General features: G+C 44.0%; 1 protein-coding gene across 4 annotated transcripts in view; it reads left to right on the top strand.

Annotated features, from left to right (window-relative positions):
* LOC115182686 (multiple C2 and transmembrane domain-containing protein 2) overlaps positions 1 to 5,871 on the top strand; it is a gene marked incomplete at its 3' end in the record, with an annotated part of 72,936 nt that extends 67,065 nt beyond the window's left edge. For all 4 annotated transcript variants that reach the window (XM_029744181.1, XM_029744183.1, XM_029744182.1 and 1 more), the window contains 5 exon segments: positions 1,030 to 1,132; positions 2,579 to 2,680; positions 3,396 to 3,470; positions 3,578 to 3,697; positions 5,758 to 5,871. In XM_029744181.1, coding sequence (XP_029600041.1) covers positions 1,030 to 1,132; positions 2,579 to 2,680; positions 3,396 to 3,470; positions 3,578 to 3,697; positions 5,758 to 5,871 — 514 coding nt within the window.
* Between the last annotated feature and the right edge of the window lie 9,330 nt (positions 5,872 to 15,201).

A 15,201-nucleotide genomic window follows, 5' to 3' on the forward strand; every position in this document is an offset into this window, starting at 1 on the left:
GTTTCTGCTGTATTTATATCCATGTTGTCCAGTCTCCATGTTTCTGCTGTATTTATATCCATGTTGTCCAGTCTCCATGTTTCTGCTGTATTTATCTCCATGTTTCTGCTGTATTTATATCCATGTTGTCCAGTCTCCATGTTTCTGCTGTATTTATATCCATGTTGTCCAGTCTCCATGTTTCTGCTGTATTTATATCCATGTTGTCCAGTCTCCATGTTTCTGCTGTATTTATATCCATGTTGTCCAGTCTCCATGTTTCTGCTGTATTTATATCCATGTTTCTGCTGTATTTATATCCATGTTGTCCAGTCTCCATGTTTCTGCTGTATTTATATCCATGTTGTCCAGTCTCCATGTTTCTGCTGTATTTATATCCATGTTGTCCAGTCTCCATGTTTCTGCTGTATTTATATCCATGTTGTCCAGTCTCCATGTTTCTGCTGTATTTATATCCATGTTGTCCAGTCTCCATGTTTCTGCTGTATTTATATCCATGTTGTCCAGTCTCCATGTTTCTGCTGTATTTATATCCATGTTGTCCAGCCCAGTCTCCATGTTTCTGCTGTATTTATATCCATGTTGTCCAGTCTCCATGTTTCTGCTGTATTTATATCCATGTTGTCCAGTCTCCATGTTTCTGCTGTATTTATATCCATGTTGTCCAGTCTCCATGTTTCTGCTGTATTTATATCCATGTTGTCCAGCCTCCATGTTTCTGCTGTATTTATATCCATGTTGTCCAGCCCAGTCTCCATGTTTCTGCTGTATTTATATCCATGTTGTCCAGTCTCCATGTTTCTGCTGTATTTATATCCATGTTGTCCAGTCTCCATGTTTCTGCTGTATTTATATCCATGTTGTCCAGTCTCCATGTTTCTGCTGTATTTATATCCATGTTGTCCAGCCCAGTCTCCATCTTTCTGCTGTATTTATATCCATGTTGTCCAGTCTCCATGTTTCTGCTGTATTTATATCCATGTTGTCCAGTCTCCATGTTTCTGCTGTATTTATATCCATGTTGTCCAGCCCAGTAAAAGACATCCATGATATTCTGGAGCTGACCATCTTTGATGAGGATGGAGACAAAGCACCTGACTTCCTGGGCAAAGTGGCCATTCCTCTACTCTCTGTGAGTAGCATAGTGACCATTCCTCTACTCTCTGTGAGTAGCATAGTGGCCATTCCTCTACTCTCTGTGAGTAGCATAGTGGCCATTCCTCTACTCTGTGAGTAGCATAGTGGCCATTCCTCTACTCTGTGAGTAGCATAGTGGCCATTCCTCTACTCTCTGTGAGTAGCGTAGTGGCCATTCCTCTACTCTCTGTGAGTAGCGTAGTGGCCATTCCTCTACTCTCTGTGAGTAGCGTAGTGGCCATTCCTCTACTCTCTGTGAGTAGCGTAGTGGCCATTCCTCTACTCTCTGTGAGTAGCATAGTGGCCATTCCTCTACTCTCTGTGAGTAGCGTAGTGGCCATTCCTCTACTCTCTGTGAGTAGCGTAGTGGCCATTCCTCTACTCTCTGTGGGTAGCGTAGTGGCCATTCCTCTACTCTCTGTGACTAGCATAGTGGCCATTCCTCTACTCTCTGTGAGTAGCATAGTGGCCATTCCTCTACTCTCTGTGAGTAGCATAGTGGCCATTCCTCTACTCTCTGTGAGTAGCATAGTGGCCATTCCTCTACTCTCTGTGAGTAGCATAGTGGCCATTCCTGTACTCTCTGTGAGTAGCATAGTGGCCATTCCTGTACTCTCTGTGAGTAGCATAGTGGCCATTCCTGTACTCTCTGTGAGTAGCATAGTGGCCATTCCTCTACTCTCTGTGAGTAGCATGGTGGCCATTCCTGTACTCTCTGTGAGTAGCATAGTGGCCATTCCTCTACTCTCTGTGAGTAGCATAGTGGCCATTCCTCTACTCTCTGTGAGTAGCATAGTGGCCATTCCTCTACTCTCTGTGAGTAGCATAGTGGCCATTCCTCTACTCTCTGTGAGTAGCATAGTGGCCATTCCTCTACTCTCTGTGAGTAGCATAGTGGCCATTCCTCTACTCTCTGTGAGTAGCATAGTGGCCATTCCTCTACTCTCTGTGAGTAGCATAGTGGCCATTCCTCTACTCTCTGTGAGTAGCATAGTGGCCATTCCTCTACTCTCTGTGAGTAGCGTAGTGGCCATTCCTCTACTCTCTGTGAGTAGCGTAGTGGCCATTCCTCTACTCTCTGTGAGTAGCGTAGTGGCCATTCCTCTACTCTCTGTGAGTAGCGTAGTGGCCATTCCTCTACTCTCTGTGAGTAGCGTAGTGGCCATTCCTCTACTCTCTGTGAGTAGCGTAGTGGCCATTCCTCTACTCTCTGTGAGTAGCGTAGTGGCCATTCCTCTACTCTCTGTGAGTAGCGTAGTGGCCATATTCCAGCGATATGCATTTCCATTAGATCAATGGGAGTTCAAGTCAAGAGGGCCTTACAGTCAGGGTCATGTCTTCATAGACTAACCCTCTGTTCTACTGTAATCCACTGTTCCAGCGTAGTGTTGGTCTCTGTATATGACCTGTACATTACACTCCGCTCTCTGTCCCCCTCCAGATCCACAATGGCCAACCGATCTGCTGTCCCCTGAAGAAGGAGGACCTGGGGGGTCTGTCCAAAGGAAACATCTCCCTGGAGCTGGAGCTCATCTTCAACCCAGTGAGTCCAGGGCCATAGGGAATAGGGGGCTGTTTGGGACGCACTTGCTACCTGTCCCCTCCTTCTGTTGGCCAGGGCCCATAGGGAATAGGGGGCTGTTTGGGACACACCTGCTACCTGTCCCCTCCTTCTGTTGGCCAGGGCCCATAGGGAATAGGGGCTGTTTGGGACACACCTGCTACCTGTCCCCTCCTTCTGTTGGCCAGGGCCCATAGGGAATAGGGGGTTGTTTGGGACACACCTGCTACCTGTCCCCTCCTTCTGTTGGCCAGGGCCCATAGGGAATAGGGGCTGTTTGGGACGCACCTGCTACCTGTCCCCTCCTTCTGTTGGCCAGGGCCCATAGGGAATAGGGCGCTGTTTGGGACGCACAGGCTACCGATGGAACAGTCCTGACAGATACTGTGTGTGTGTCCCTTTTAGTTCAGTGGTCCAACCTGTCTTCATCTCTCTCTCCATTTAAACAGGAACAACCTGTCTCCATCTCTCTCTCCATTTAAACAGGAACAACCTGTCTTCCATCTCTCTCTCCATTTAAACAGAAACAACCTGTCTTCCATCTCTCTCTCCATTTAAACAGAAACAACCTGTCTTCATCTCTCTCTCCATTTTAACAGGAACAACCTGTCTTCCATCTCTCTCTCCATTTAAACAGAAACAACCTGTCTTCCATCTCTCTCTCCATTTGACTTCTGTTTTTATCTTCTGTTTTTAGGTCAGAGCAGCTATCAGAACATTTAAACCAAAGGAGAAGAAATTCATGGAAGACAATCCAAAGTTTTCTAAAAAGGTTTGCTAAATGAATCTCCGTAGTTTCACCTAAAATACTGTGAAACGGGCAGACATTTTGTCTTGTTCGTAGCGTGTTTTTAACGTGTATTTCTGTATTCATTCCAGATCTTGGCGCGTAACGTGTACCGCGTGCGTAACCTATACAGAGCAGTGCAGTCCACATTGCAGTACATGAAGAGCTGTTTCCAGTGGGAGAGTTTCCAGAGGAGTCTCATAGCCTTCCTGGTGAGGCAGAAGTAGCTTTACCAAGCTAGATATACTGTAGTATAGCAGCAGCATCTGCACTTTCTCCCATACAACCAGAATTCCTAGCAGGGGGTTCCCCATCTCAAGGCAATAGGTGTTCTTAATGTCTCATATGTACTGTGAGAGGATAGATTCTAGCCCCTGCTATAGATATGTACTGTGAGAGGATAGATTCTAGCCCCTGCTATAGATATGTACTGTGAGAGGATAGATTCTAGCCCCTGCTATAGATATGTACTGTGAGAGGACAGATTCTAGCCCCTGCTATAGATATGTACTGTGAGAGGACACGTTCTAGCCCCTGCTATAGATATGTACTGTGAGAGGACCCGTTCTAACCCCTGCTATAGATATGTACTGTGAGAGGATAGATTCTAGCCCCTGCTATAGATATGTACTGTGAGAGGACAGATTCTAGGCCCTGCTATAGATATGTACTGTGAGAGGATAGATTCTAGCCCCTGCTATAGATATGTACTGTGAGAGGACAGATTCTAGCCCCTGCTATAGATATGTACTGTGAGAGGATAGATTCTAGCCCCTGCTATAGATATGTACTGTATGAGGACCCGTTCTAGCCCCTGCTATAGATATGTACTGTGAGAGGACAGATTCTAGCCCCCGCTATAGATATGTACTGTGAGAGGATAGATTCTAGCCCCTGCTATAGATATGTACTGTATGAGGACCCGTTCTAGCCCCTGCTATAGATATGTACTGTGAGAGGATAGATTCTAGCCCCTGCTATAGATATGTACTGTGAGAGGACAGATTCTAGCCCCTGCTATAGATATGTACTGTGAGAGGATAGATTCTAGCCCCTGCTATAGATATGTACTGTGAGAGGACCCGTTCTAGCCCCTGCTATAGATATGTACTGTGAGAGGACAGATTCTAGCCCCTGCTATAGATATGTACTGTGAGAGGATAGATTCTAGCCCCTGCTATAGATATGTACTGTGAGAGGATAGATTCTAGCCCCTGCTATAGATATGTACTGTGAGAGGATAGATTCTAGCCCCTGCTATAGATATGTACTGTGAGAGGAACCGTTCCAGGCCCTGCTATAGATATGTACTGTGAGAGGAACCGTTCCAGGCCCTGCTATAGATATGTACTGTGAGAGGAACCGTTCCAGGCCCTGCTATAGATATGTACTGTTAGAGGATAGGATCAGCCCTCAGCTACAGTGTAGACTGGTCCCACTAGAGGAGAAGAGATGGTGTGTGTGGTAAATACAGTATATGTCATGTATTTGATGTTCAGTTAATGAAGTGACCCTTTATCAGTTTCTCCTCTCCTCCCCCTCTCCTCCCCTCCTCTCCCATCCGCCTCTCCTCTCCCCTACTCCTGCCCTCCATTCCTCCCCTGTACTCCTCCTCTCCTGTACTCATCCTCTCTTCTCCCCTCCCTACTCCTCTTCTCTCCTCCCCTCCTCTCCCCCTACTCCTCCCCTCTAATCCCCTCCTCACTCCTTTCCTCTCCTCTTTCCTCCTCCCATCTCCTCCTCTCCCCTCTCTACTCCTCTCCTCCTCTCCTTTCCTGTCCTCTTCTCTTTTCCTCCGCTTCTCTTCTTTCCTCTCCCCTCCTCCCCTACTTCTCCCCTCCCTCCTCCCATCTTCTCCCCTCCCTACTCCCCTCCTCCCATCTCCTACTCTCCCCTTCCTACTCATCTCCTCCTCTCCTTTCCTCTTCTCTCTTCATCTCTTCTTCCCCTCCTTTTCTCTCCTTTTCTCTCCTTCCCTTTCCTCCTCTCCTCCTCCCCTTTCTTCCCCTCCTCTTCTCTCCTTCCCTCTCATCCCTGCCTCTCCTCTCCCCTCTTCCCCCACTCCTCCCCATTCCTCTCTTCTCCTCCTCTCCCCTCATCTCCTTCCCTACTCCTTCATCTCCCCTACTCCGCTCCCCACTCTCCTATCCTACTTCCCTCTCCTCTCATCTCATCTCATCTCATCTCCTCTCCTCTCCCCTCATCTCCTCTCCCCTCATCTCCTCTCCTCCCCTCATCTCCTCTCCTCCTCTCCTCCCCTCTCCTCCTCTAGATATTCCTGCTGGCGGTGTGGCATTGGGAGTTCTACATGTTGCCTCTCTGTCTGGTTCTGCTCATAACATGGAACTATCTTCAGATTGCATCTGGACGGGCCAACCAGGACCTGGTCAGTACAGAGCCTCGCTCCAAACAGCCATGTTTAGTCCTATTCCCCTAGAACTAGTTCCACTATCCCCTAGATTCTACAACTACTACCACTGTCCCCTAGATTCTACAACTACTACCACTATCCCCTAGATTCTACAACTACTACCACTATCCCTTAGATTCTAGAACTACTATCACTATCCCCTAGATTCTAGAACTAGTTCCACTATCCCCTAGATTCTAGAACTATTACCACTATCCCCTAGATTCTAGAACTACTATCACTATCCCCTAGATTCTAGAACTACTATCACTATCCCCTAGATTCTACAACTACTATCACTATCCCCTAGATTCTACAACTACTATCACTATCCCCTAGATTCTACAACTACTATCACTATCCCCTAGATTCTACAACTACTACAACTACTACCACTATCCCCTAGATTCTACAACTACTACCACTATCCCCTAGATTCTACAACTACTACCACTATCCCCTAGATTCTACAACTACTACCACTATCCCCTAGATTCTACAACTACTACCACTATCCCCTAGAACTATTACCACTATCCCCTAGAACTATTACCACTATCCCCTAGATTCTAGAACTTCTACCACTATCCCCTAGAACTATTACCACTATCCCCTAGAACTATTACCACTATCCCCTAGATTCTAGAACTAGTTCCACTATCCCTAGATTCTAGAACTAGTTCCACTATCCCCTAGATTCTAGAACTATTACCACTATCCCCTAGATTCTAGAACTATTACCACTATCCCCTAGATTCTAGAACTACTATCACTATCCCCTAGATTCTAGAACTATTACCACTATCCCCTAGATTCTAGAACTATTACCACTATCCCCTAGATTCTAGAACTACTATCACTATCCCCTAGATTCTAGAACTATTACCACTATCCCCTAGATTCTACAACTACTACCACTATCCCCTAGATTCTACAACTATTACCACTATCCCCTAGATTCTAGAACTAGTTCCACTATCCCCTAGATTCTACAACTAATACCACTATCCCCTAGATTCTAGAACTAGTTCCACTATCCCCTAGATTCTACAACTAATACCACTATCCCCTAGATTCTAGAACTACTACCACTATCCCCTAGATTCTACAACTATTACCACTATCCCCTAGATTCTACAACTATTTCCACTATCCCCTAGATTCTAGAACTAGTTCCACTATCCCCTAGATTCTAGAACTACTATCACTATCCCCTAGATTCTAGAACTACTACCACTATCCCCTAGATTCTAGAACTACTACCACTATCCCCTAGATTCTAGAACTACTACCACTATCCCCTAGATTCTAGGACTACTACCACTATCCCCTAGATTGTAGAACTACTACCACTATCCCCTAGAACTACTACCACTATCCCCTAGATTCTAGAACTACTACCACTATGCCCTAGATTCTAGAACTACTACCACTATCCCCTAGAACTACTACCACTATCCCTAGATTCTAGGACTACTACCACTATCCCTAGATTCTAGAACTACTACCACTATCCCCTAGATTCTAGGACTACTTCCACTATCCCCTAGATTCTACAACTACTACCACTATCCCTAGATTCTACAACTACTACCACTATCCACTAGATTCTACTACCACTATCCACTAGATTCTCCAACTAGTTCCACTATCCCCTAGATTCTACAACTACTACCACTATCCCCTAGATTCTACAACTACTACCACTATCCCCTAGATTCTACAACTAATACCACTATCCCCTAGATTCTACAACTACTACCACTATCCCCTAGATTCTACAACTACTACCACTATCACCTAGATTCTACAACTACTACCACTATCCCCTAGATTCTACAACTACTACCACTATCCCCTAGATTCTACAACTACTACCACTATCCCCTAGAACTATTACCACTATCCCCTAGATTCTAGAACTACTACCACTATCCCCTAGATTCTAGAACTATTACCACTATCCCCTAGATTCTAGAACTACTACCACTATCCCCTAGATTCTAGGACTACTACCACTATCCCCTAGATTCTAGGACTACTACCACTATCCCCTAGAATGTAGAACTACTACCACTATCCCCTAGAACTACTACCACTTTCCCCTAGAACTACTACCACTATCCCCTAGATTGTAGAACTACTACCACTATCCCCTAGAACTACTACCACTATCCCCTAGATTGTAGGACTACTACCACTATCCCTAGATTCTACAACTACTACCACTATCCCCTAGATTCTAGGACTACTACCACTATCCCCTAGATTCTACAACTACTACCACTATCCCCTAGATTCTACAACTACTACCACTATCCCCTAGATTCTACAACTACTACCACTATCCCCTAGATTCTACAACTACTACCACTATCCACTAGATTCTACAACTACTACCACTATCCCCTAGATTCTACAACTACTACCACTATCCCCTAGATTCTACAACTACCACCACTATCCCCTAGATTCTACAACTACTACCACTATCCCCTAGAACTACTACCACTATCCCCTAGAACTACTACCACTATCCCCTAGATTCTACAACTACTACCACTATCCCCTAGATTCTACAACTACTACCACTATCCCCTAGAACTACTACCACTATCCCCTAGATTCTAGAACTACTACCACTATCCCCTAGAACTATTACCACTATCCCCTAGATTCTAGAACTAGTTCCACTATCCCCTAGATTCTAGAACTATTACCACTATCCCCTAGATTCTAGAACTAGTTCCACTATCCCCTAGATTCTAGAACTATTACCACTATCCCCTAGATTCTAGAACTATTACCACTATCCCCTAGATTCTAGAACTATTACCACTATCCCCTAGATTCTAGAACTACTATCACTATCCCCTAGATTCTAGAACTATTACCACTATCCCCTAGATTCTACAACTACTACCACTATCCCCTAGATTCTACAACTATTACCACTATACCCTAGATTCTAGAACTAGTTCCACTATCCCCTAGATTCTAGAACTCGTTCCACTATCCCCTAGATTCTACAACTACTACCACTATCCCCTAGATTCTACATCTACTACCACTATCCCCTGGATTCTACAACTATTACCACTATCCCCTAGATTCTAGAACTAGTTCCACTATCCCCTAGATTATAGAACTAGTTCCACTATCCCCTAGATTCTAGAACTACTATCACTATCCCCTAGAACTACTACCACTATCCCCTAGAACTACTACCACTATCCCCTAGATTCTACAACTAGTTCCACTATCCCCTAGAACTACTACCACTATCCCCTAGATTCTACAACTACTGCCACTATCTCCTAGAACTACTACCACTATCCCCTAGATTCTAGGACTACTACCACTATCCCCTAGATTCTAGGACTACTACCACTATCCCCTAGATTCTAGGACTACTACCACTATCCCCTAGATTCTAGGACTACTACCACTATCCCCTAGATTCTACAACTACTACCACTATCCCCTAGATTCTACAACTACTACCACTATCCCCTAGATTCTACAACTACTACCACTATCCCCTAGATTCTACAACTACTACCACTATCCCCTAGAACTACTACCACTATCCCCTAGAACTACTACCACTATCCCCTAGATTCTACAACTAGTTCCACTATCCCCTAGAACTACTACCACTATCCCCTAGATTCTACAACTACTACCACTATCCCCTAGATTCTACAACTACTACCACTATCCCCTAGATTCTACAACTACTACCACTATCCCCTAGATTCTACAACTACTACCACTATCCCCTAGATTCTACAACTACTACCACTATCCCCTAGATTCTACAACTACTGCCACTATCCCCTAGATTCTAGAACTACTATCACTATCCCCTAGATTCTACAACTACTACCACTATCCCCTAGATTCTACAACTACTACCACTATCCCCTAGATTCTACAACTACTACCACTATCCCCTAGATTCTACAACTACTACCACTATCCCCTAGATTCTACAACTAGTTCCACTATCCCCTAGAACTACTACCACTATCCCCTAGATTCTACAACTACTGCCACTATCCCCTAGATTCTACAACTACTACCACTATCCCCTAGATTCTACAACTACTACCACTATCCCCTAGATTCTACAACTACTACCACTATCCCCTAGATTCTACAACTACTGCCACTATCCCCTAGATTCTACAACTACTGCCACTATCCCCTAGATTCTAGAACTACTATCACTATCCCCTAGATTCTACAACTACTACCACTATCCCCTAGATCTACAACTACTACCACTATCCCCTAGATCTACAACTACTACCACTATCCCTAGATTCTACAACTACTACCACTATCCCCTAGATTCTACAACTACTACCACTATCCCCTAGATTCTACAACTACTACCACTATCCCCTAGATTCTACAACTACTACCACTATCCCCTAGATTCTACAACTACTACCACTATCCCCTAGATTCTACAACTACTACCACTATCCCCTAGATTCTACAACTACTACCACTATCCCCTAGATTCTACAACTACTACCAACTATCCCCTAGATTCTACAACTACTACCACTATCCCTAGATTCTACAACTACTACCACTATCCCCTAGATTCTACAACTACTACCACTATCCCCTAGATTCTACAACTACTACCACTATCCCCTAGATTCTACAACTACTACCACTATCCCCTAGATTCTACAACTACTACCACTATCCCCTAGATTCTACAACTACTGCCACTATCCCCTAGATTCTACAACTACTGCCACTATCCCTAGATTCTACAACTACTGCCACTATTCCCTAGATTCTACAACTACTGCCACTATCCCCTAGATTCTACAACTACTGCCACTATCCCCTAGATTCTACAACTACTGCCACTATCCCCTAGATTCTAGAACTACTACCACTATCCCCTAGATTCTAGAACTACTACCACTATCCCCTAGATTCTACAACTACTACCACTATCCCTAGATTCTACAACTACTACCACTATCCCCTAGAACTCTACCACTATCCCCTAGATTCTACAACTACTACCACTATCCCCTAGATTCTACAACTACTACCACTATCCCCTAGATTCTACAACTACTACCACTATCCCCTAGATTCTACAACTACTACCACTATCCCCTAGAACTACTACCACTATCCCCTAGATTCTACAACTACTACCACTATCCCCTAGATTCTACAACTACTACCACTATCCCCTAGATTCTACAACTACTACCACTATCCCCTAGATTCTACAACTACTACCTATCCCCTAGAACTACTACCCTATCCTAGATACAACTACTACCACTATCCCCTAGATTCTACAACTACTACCACTATCCCCTAGATTCTACAACTACTACCACTATCCCCTAGATTTCTACAACTACTACCACTATCCCCTAGATTCTACAACTACTACCACTATCCCCTAGAATTCTACAACTACTACACTAATCCCCTAGATTCTACCACTATACCCTAGATTCTACAACTACTACCTACACCACTATCCCCGAGATTCTACAACTACTGCCACTATCCCCTAGATTCTACAACTACTACCACTATCCCCTAGATTCTACAACTACTGCCACTATCCCTAGATTCTACAACTACTGCCACTATCCCCTAGATTCTACAACTACTACCACTATCCCCTAGATTCTACAACTACTACCACTATCCCCTAGATTCTACAACTACTGCCACTATCCCCTAGATTCTACAACTACTGCCACTATCCCCTAGATTCTACAACTACTGCCACTATCCCCTAGAACTACTACCACTATCCCCTAGATTCTACAACTACTACCACTATCCCCTAGATTCTACAACTACTACCACTATCCCCTAGATTCTACAACTACTACCACTATCCCTAGATTCTACAACTACTGCCACTATCCCCTAGAATCTTCAACTACTGCCACTATCCCCTAGATTCTACAACTACTGCCACTATCCCCTAGATTCTACAACTACTACCACTATCCCCTAGAACTACTACCACTATCCCCTAGAACTACTACCACTATCCCCTAGATTCTACAACTACTACCACTATCCCCTAGATTCTACAACTACTACCACTATCCCTAGATTCTACAACTACTACCACTATCCCCTAGAACTACTACCACTATCCCCTAGAACTACTACCACTATCCCCTAGATTCTACAACTACTACCACTATCCCCTAGATTCTACAACTACTACCACTATCCCCTAGATTCTACAACTACTACCACTATCCCTAGATTCTACAACTACTACCACTATCCCCCTAGATTCTACAACTACTACCACTATCCCCTAGAACTACTACCACTATCACTATCCTAGATTCTAACTAACTACGACCACCTAGATTACTACAACTACGAACTAACCACACTATCCCTAGATGCGTACAACTAACTACTACCACTATCCCCTAGATTCTACAATACATACTACCACGATACTATCCCGTAGATTCTACAACTACTACCACTATCCCCTAGATTCTACAACTAACTAGCCACTATCCCCTTAGATTCTAAACAACTACCTGCCACTATCCCCTAGATTCTACAACCTACACCACTATCCCCTATGATTCTACAACGACTACCCACTATCCCCTAGATTGGTACAACTACTCTAATCACTGCCACTATCCCCTAGATTCCTACAACTACTGGCCACTATCCCCTAGATTCTACATAACTACTCACTACCACTAGATTCATACAACTACTACTACCACTATTCACCCTAGATTCTAACAACTAACTACCACTAGCCCTAGATTCTACAACTACATAACTACTAAAAAAAACACTATCCCCTAGATTCTACAACTACTACCACATCAGCCGTAGATTCTACAACTACGACCACTATCCCCTAGATTCTACAACTACGACCACTATCCCTAGATTCTACAAACTACTACCACTATCCCCTAGATTCTACAACTACTGCCACTATCCCTAGAATCTTCAAACTACTGCCACTATCCCCTAGATTCTACAACTACTACCACTATCCCCTAGATTCTACAACTACTACCACTATCCCCTAGATTCTACAACTACTACCACTATCCCCTAGATTCTACAACTACTACCACTATCCCCTAGATTCTACAACTACTACCACTATCCCCTAGATTCTACAACTACTGCCACTATCCCCTAGAATCTTCAACTACTGCCACTATCCCCTAGATTCTACAACTACTACCACTATCCCCTAGAACTACTACCACTATCCCCTAGATTCTACAACTACTACCACTATCCCCTAGATTCTACAACTACTGCCACTATCCCCTAGAACTACTACCACTATCCCCTAGATTCTACAACTACTGCCACTATCCCCTAGATTCTACAACTACTGCCACTATCCCCTAGATTCTACAACTACTGCCACTATCCCCTAGATTCTACAACTACTACCACTATCCCCTAGATTCTACAACTACTACCACTATCCCCTAGATTCTACAACTACTACCACTATCCCCTAGATTCTACAACTACTGCCACTATCCCCTAGAATCTTCAACTACTGCCACTATCCCCTAGATTCTACAACTACTGCCACTATCCCCTAGATTCTACAACTACTACCACTATCCCCTAGAACTACTACCACTATCCCCTAGATTCTACAACTACTACCACTATCCCCTAGATTCTACAACTACTACCACTATCCCCTAGATTCTACAACTACTACCACTATCCCCTAGAACTACTACCACTATCCCCTAGATTCTACAACTACTACCACTATCCCCTAGATTCTACAACTACTACCACTATCCCCTAGATTCTACAACTACTACCACTATCCCCTAGATTCTACAACTACTACCACTATCCCCTAGATTCTACAACTACTACCACTATCCCCTAGATTCTACAACTACTACCACTATCCCTAGAACTACTACCACTATCCCCTAGATTCTACAACTACTACCACCTAGATTCTACAACTACTACCACTATCCCCTAGATTCTACAACTACTGCCACTATCCCCTAGATTCTACAACTACTACCACTATCCCCTAGATTCTACAACTACTGCCACTATCCCCTAGATTCTACAACTACTGCCACTATCCCCTAGATTCTACAACTACTACCACTATCCCCTAGATTCTACAACTACTACCACTATCCCCTAGATTCTACAACTACTGCCACTATCCCCTAGATTCTACAACTACTGCCACTATCCCCTAGATTCTACAACTACTGCCACTATCCCCTAGATTCTACAACTACTACCACTATCCCCTAGATTCTACAACTACTACCACTATCCCCTAGATTCTACAACTACTACCACTATCCCCTAGATTCTACAACTACTACCACTATCCCCTAGATTCTACAACTACTGCCACTATCCCCTAGAATCTTCAACTACTGCCACTATCCCCTAGATTCTACAACTACTGCCACTATCCCTAGATTCTACAACTACTACCACTATCCCCTAGAACTACTACCACTATCCCCTAGATTCTACAACTACTACCACTATCCCCTAGATTCTACAACTACTACCACTATCCCCTAGATTCTACAACTACTACCACTATCCCCTAGATTCTACAAATACTACCACTATCCCCTAGAACTACCACTATCCCCTAGATTCTACAACTACTACCACTATCCCCTAGATTCTACAACTACTACCACTATCCCCTAGATTCTACAACTACTACCCACTATCCCCTAGATTCTACAACTACTACCACTATCCCCTAGATTCTACAACTACTACCACTATCCCCTAGATTCTACAACTACCACCACTATCCCCTAGATTCTACAACTACTACCACTATCCCCTAGAACTACTACCACTATCCCCTAGATTCTACAACTACTACCACCTAGATTCTACAACTACTACCACTATCCCCTAGATTCTACAACTACTGCCACTATCCCTAGATTCTACAACTACTACCACTATCCCCTAGATTCTACAACTACTGCCACTATCCCCTAGATTCTACAACTACTGCCACTATCCCCTAGATTCTACAACTACTACCACTATCCCCTAGATTCTACAACTACTACCACTATCCCCTAGATTCTACAACTACTGCCACTATCCCTAGATTCTACAACTACTGCCACTATCCCCTAGATTCTACAACTACTGCCACTATCCCCTAGATTCTACAACTACTACCACTATCCCCTAGATTCTACAACTACTACCACTATCCCTAGATTCTACAACTACTACCACTATCCC

The sequence above is a fragment of the Salmo trutta genome, unplaced genomic scaffold (genome assembly GCF_901001165.1).
Source record: "Salmo trutta unplaced genomic scaffold, fSalTru1.1, whole genome shotgun sequence".
In the NCBI taxonomy this organism is placed as follows: Eukaryota; Metazoa; Chordata; class Actinopteri; order Salmoniformes; family Salmonidae; genus Salmo; species Salmo trutta.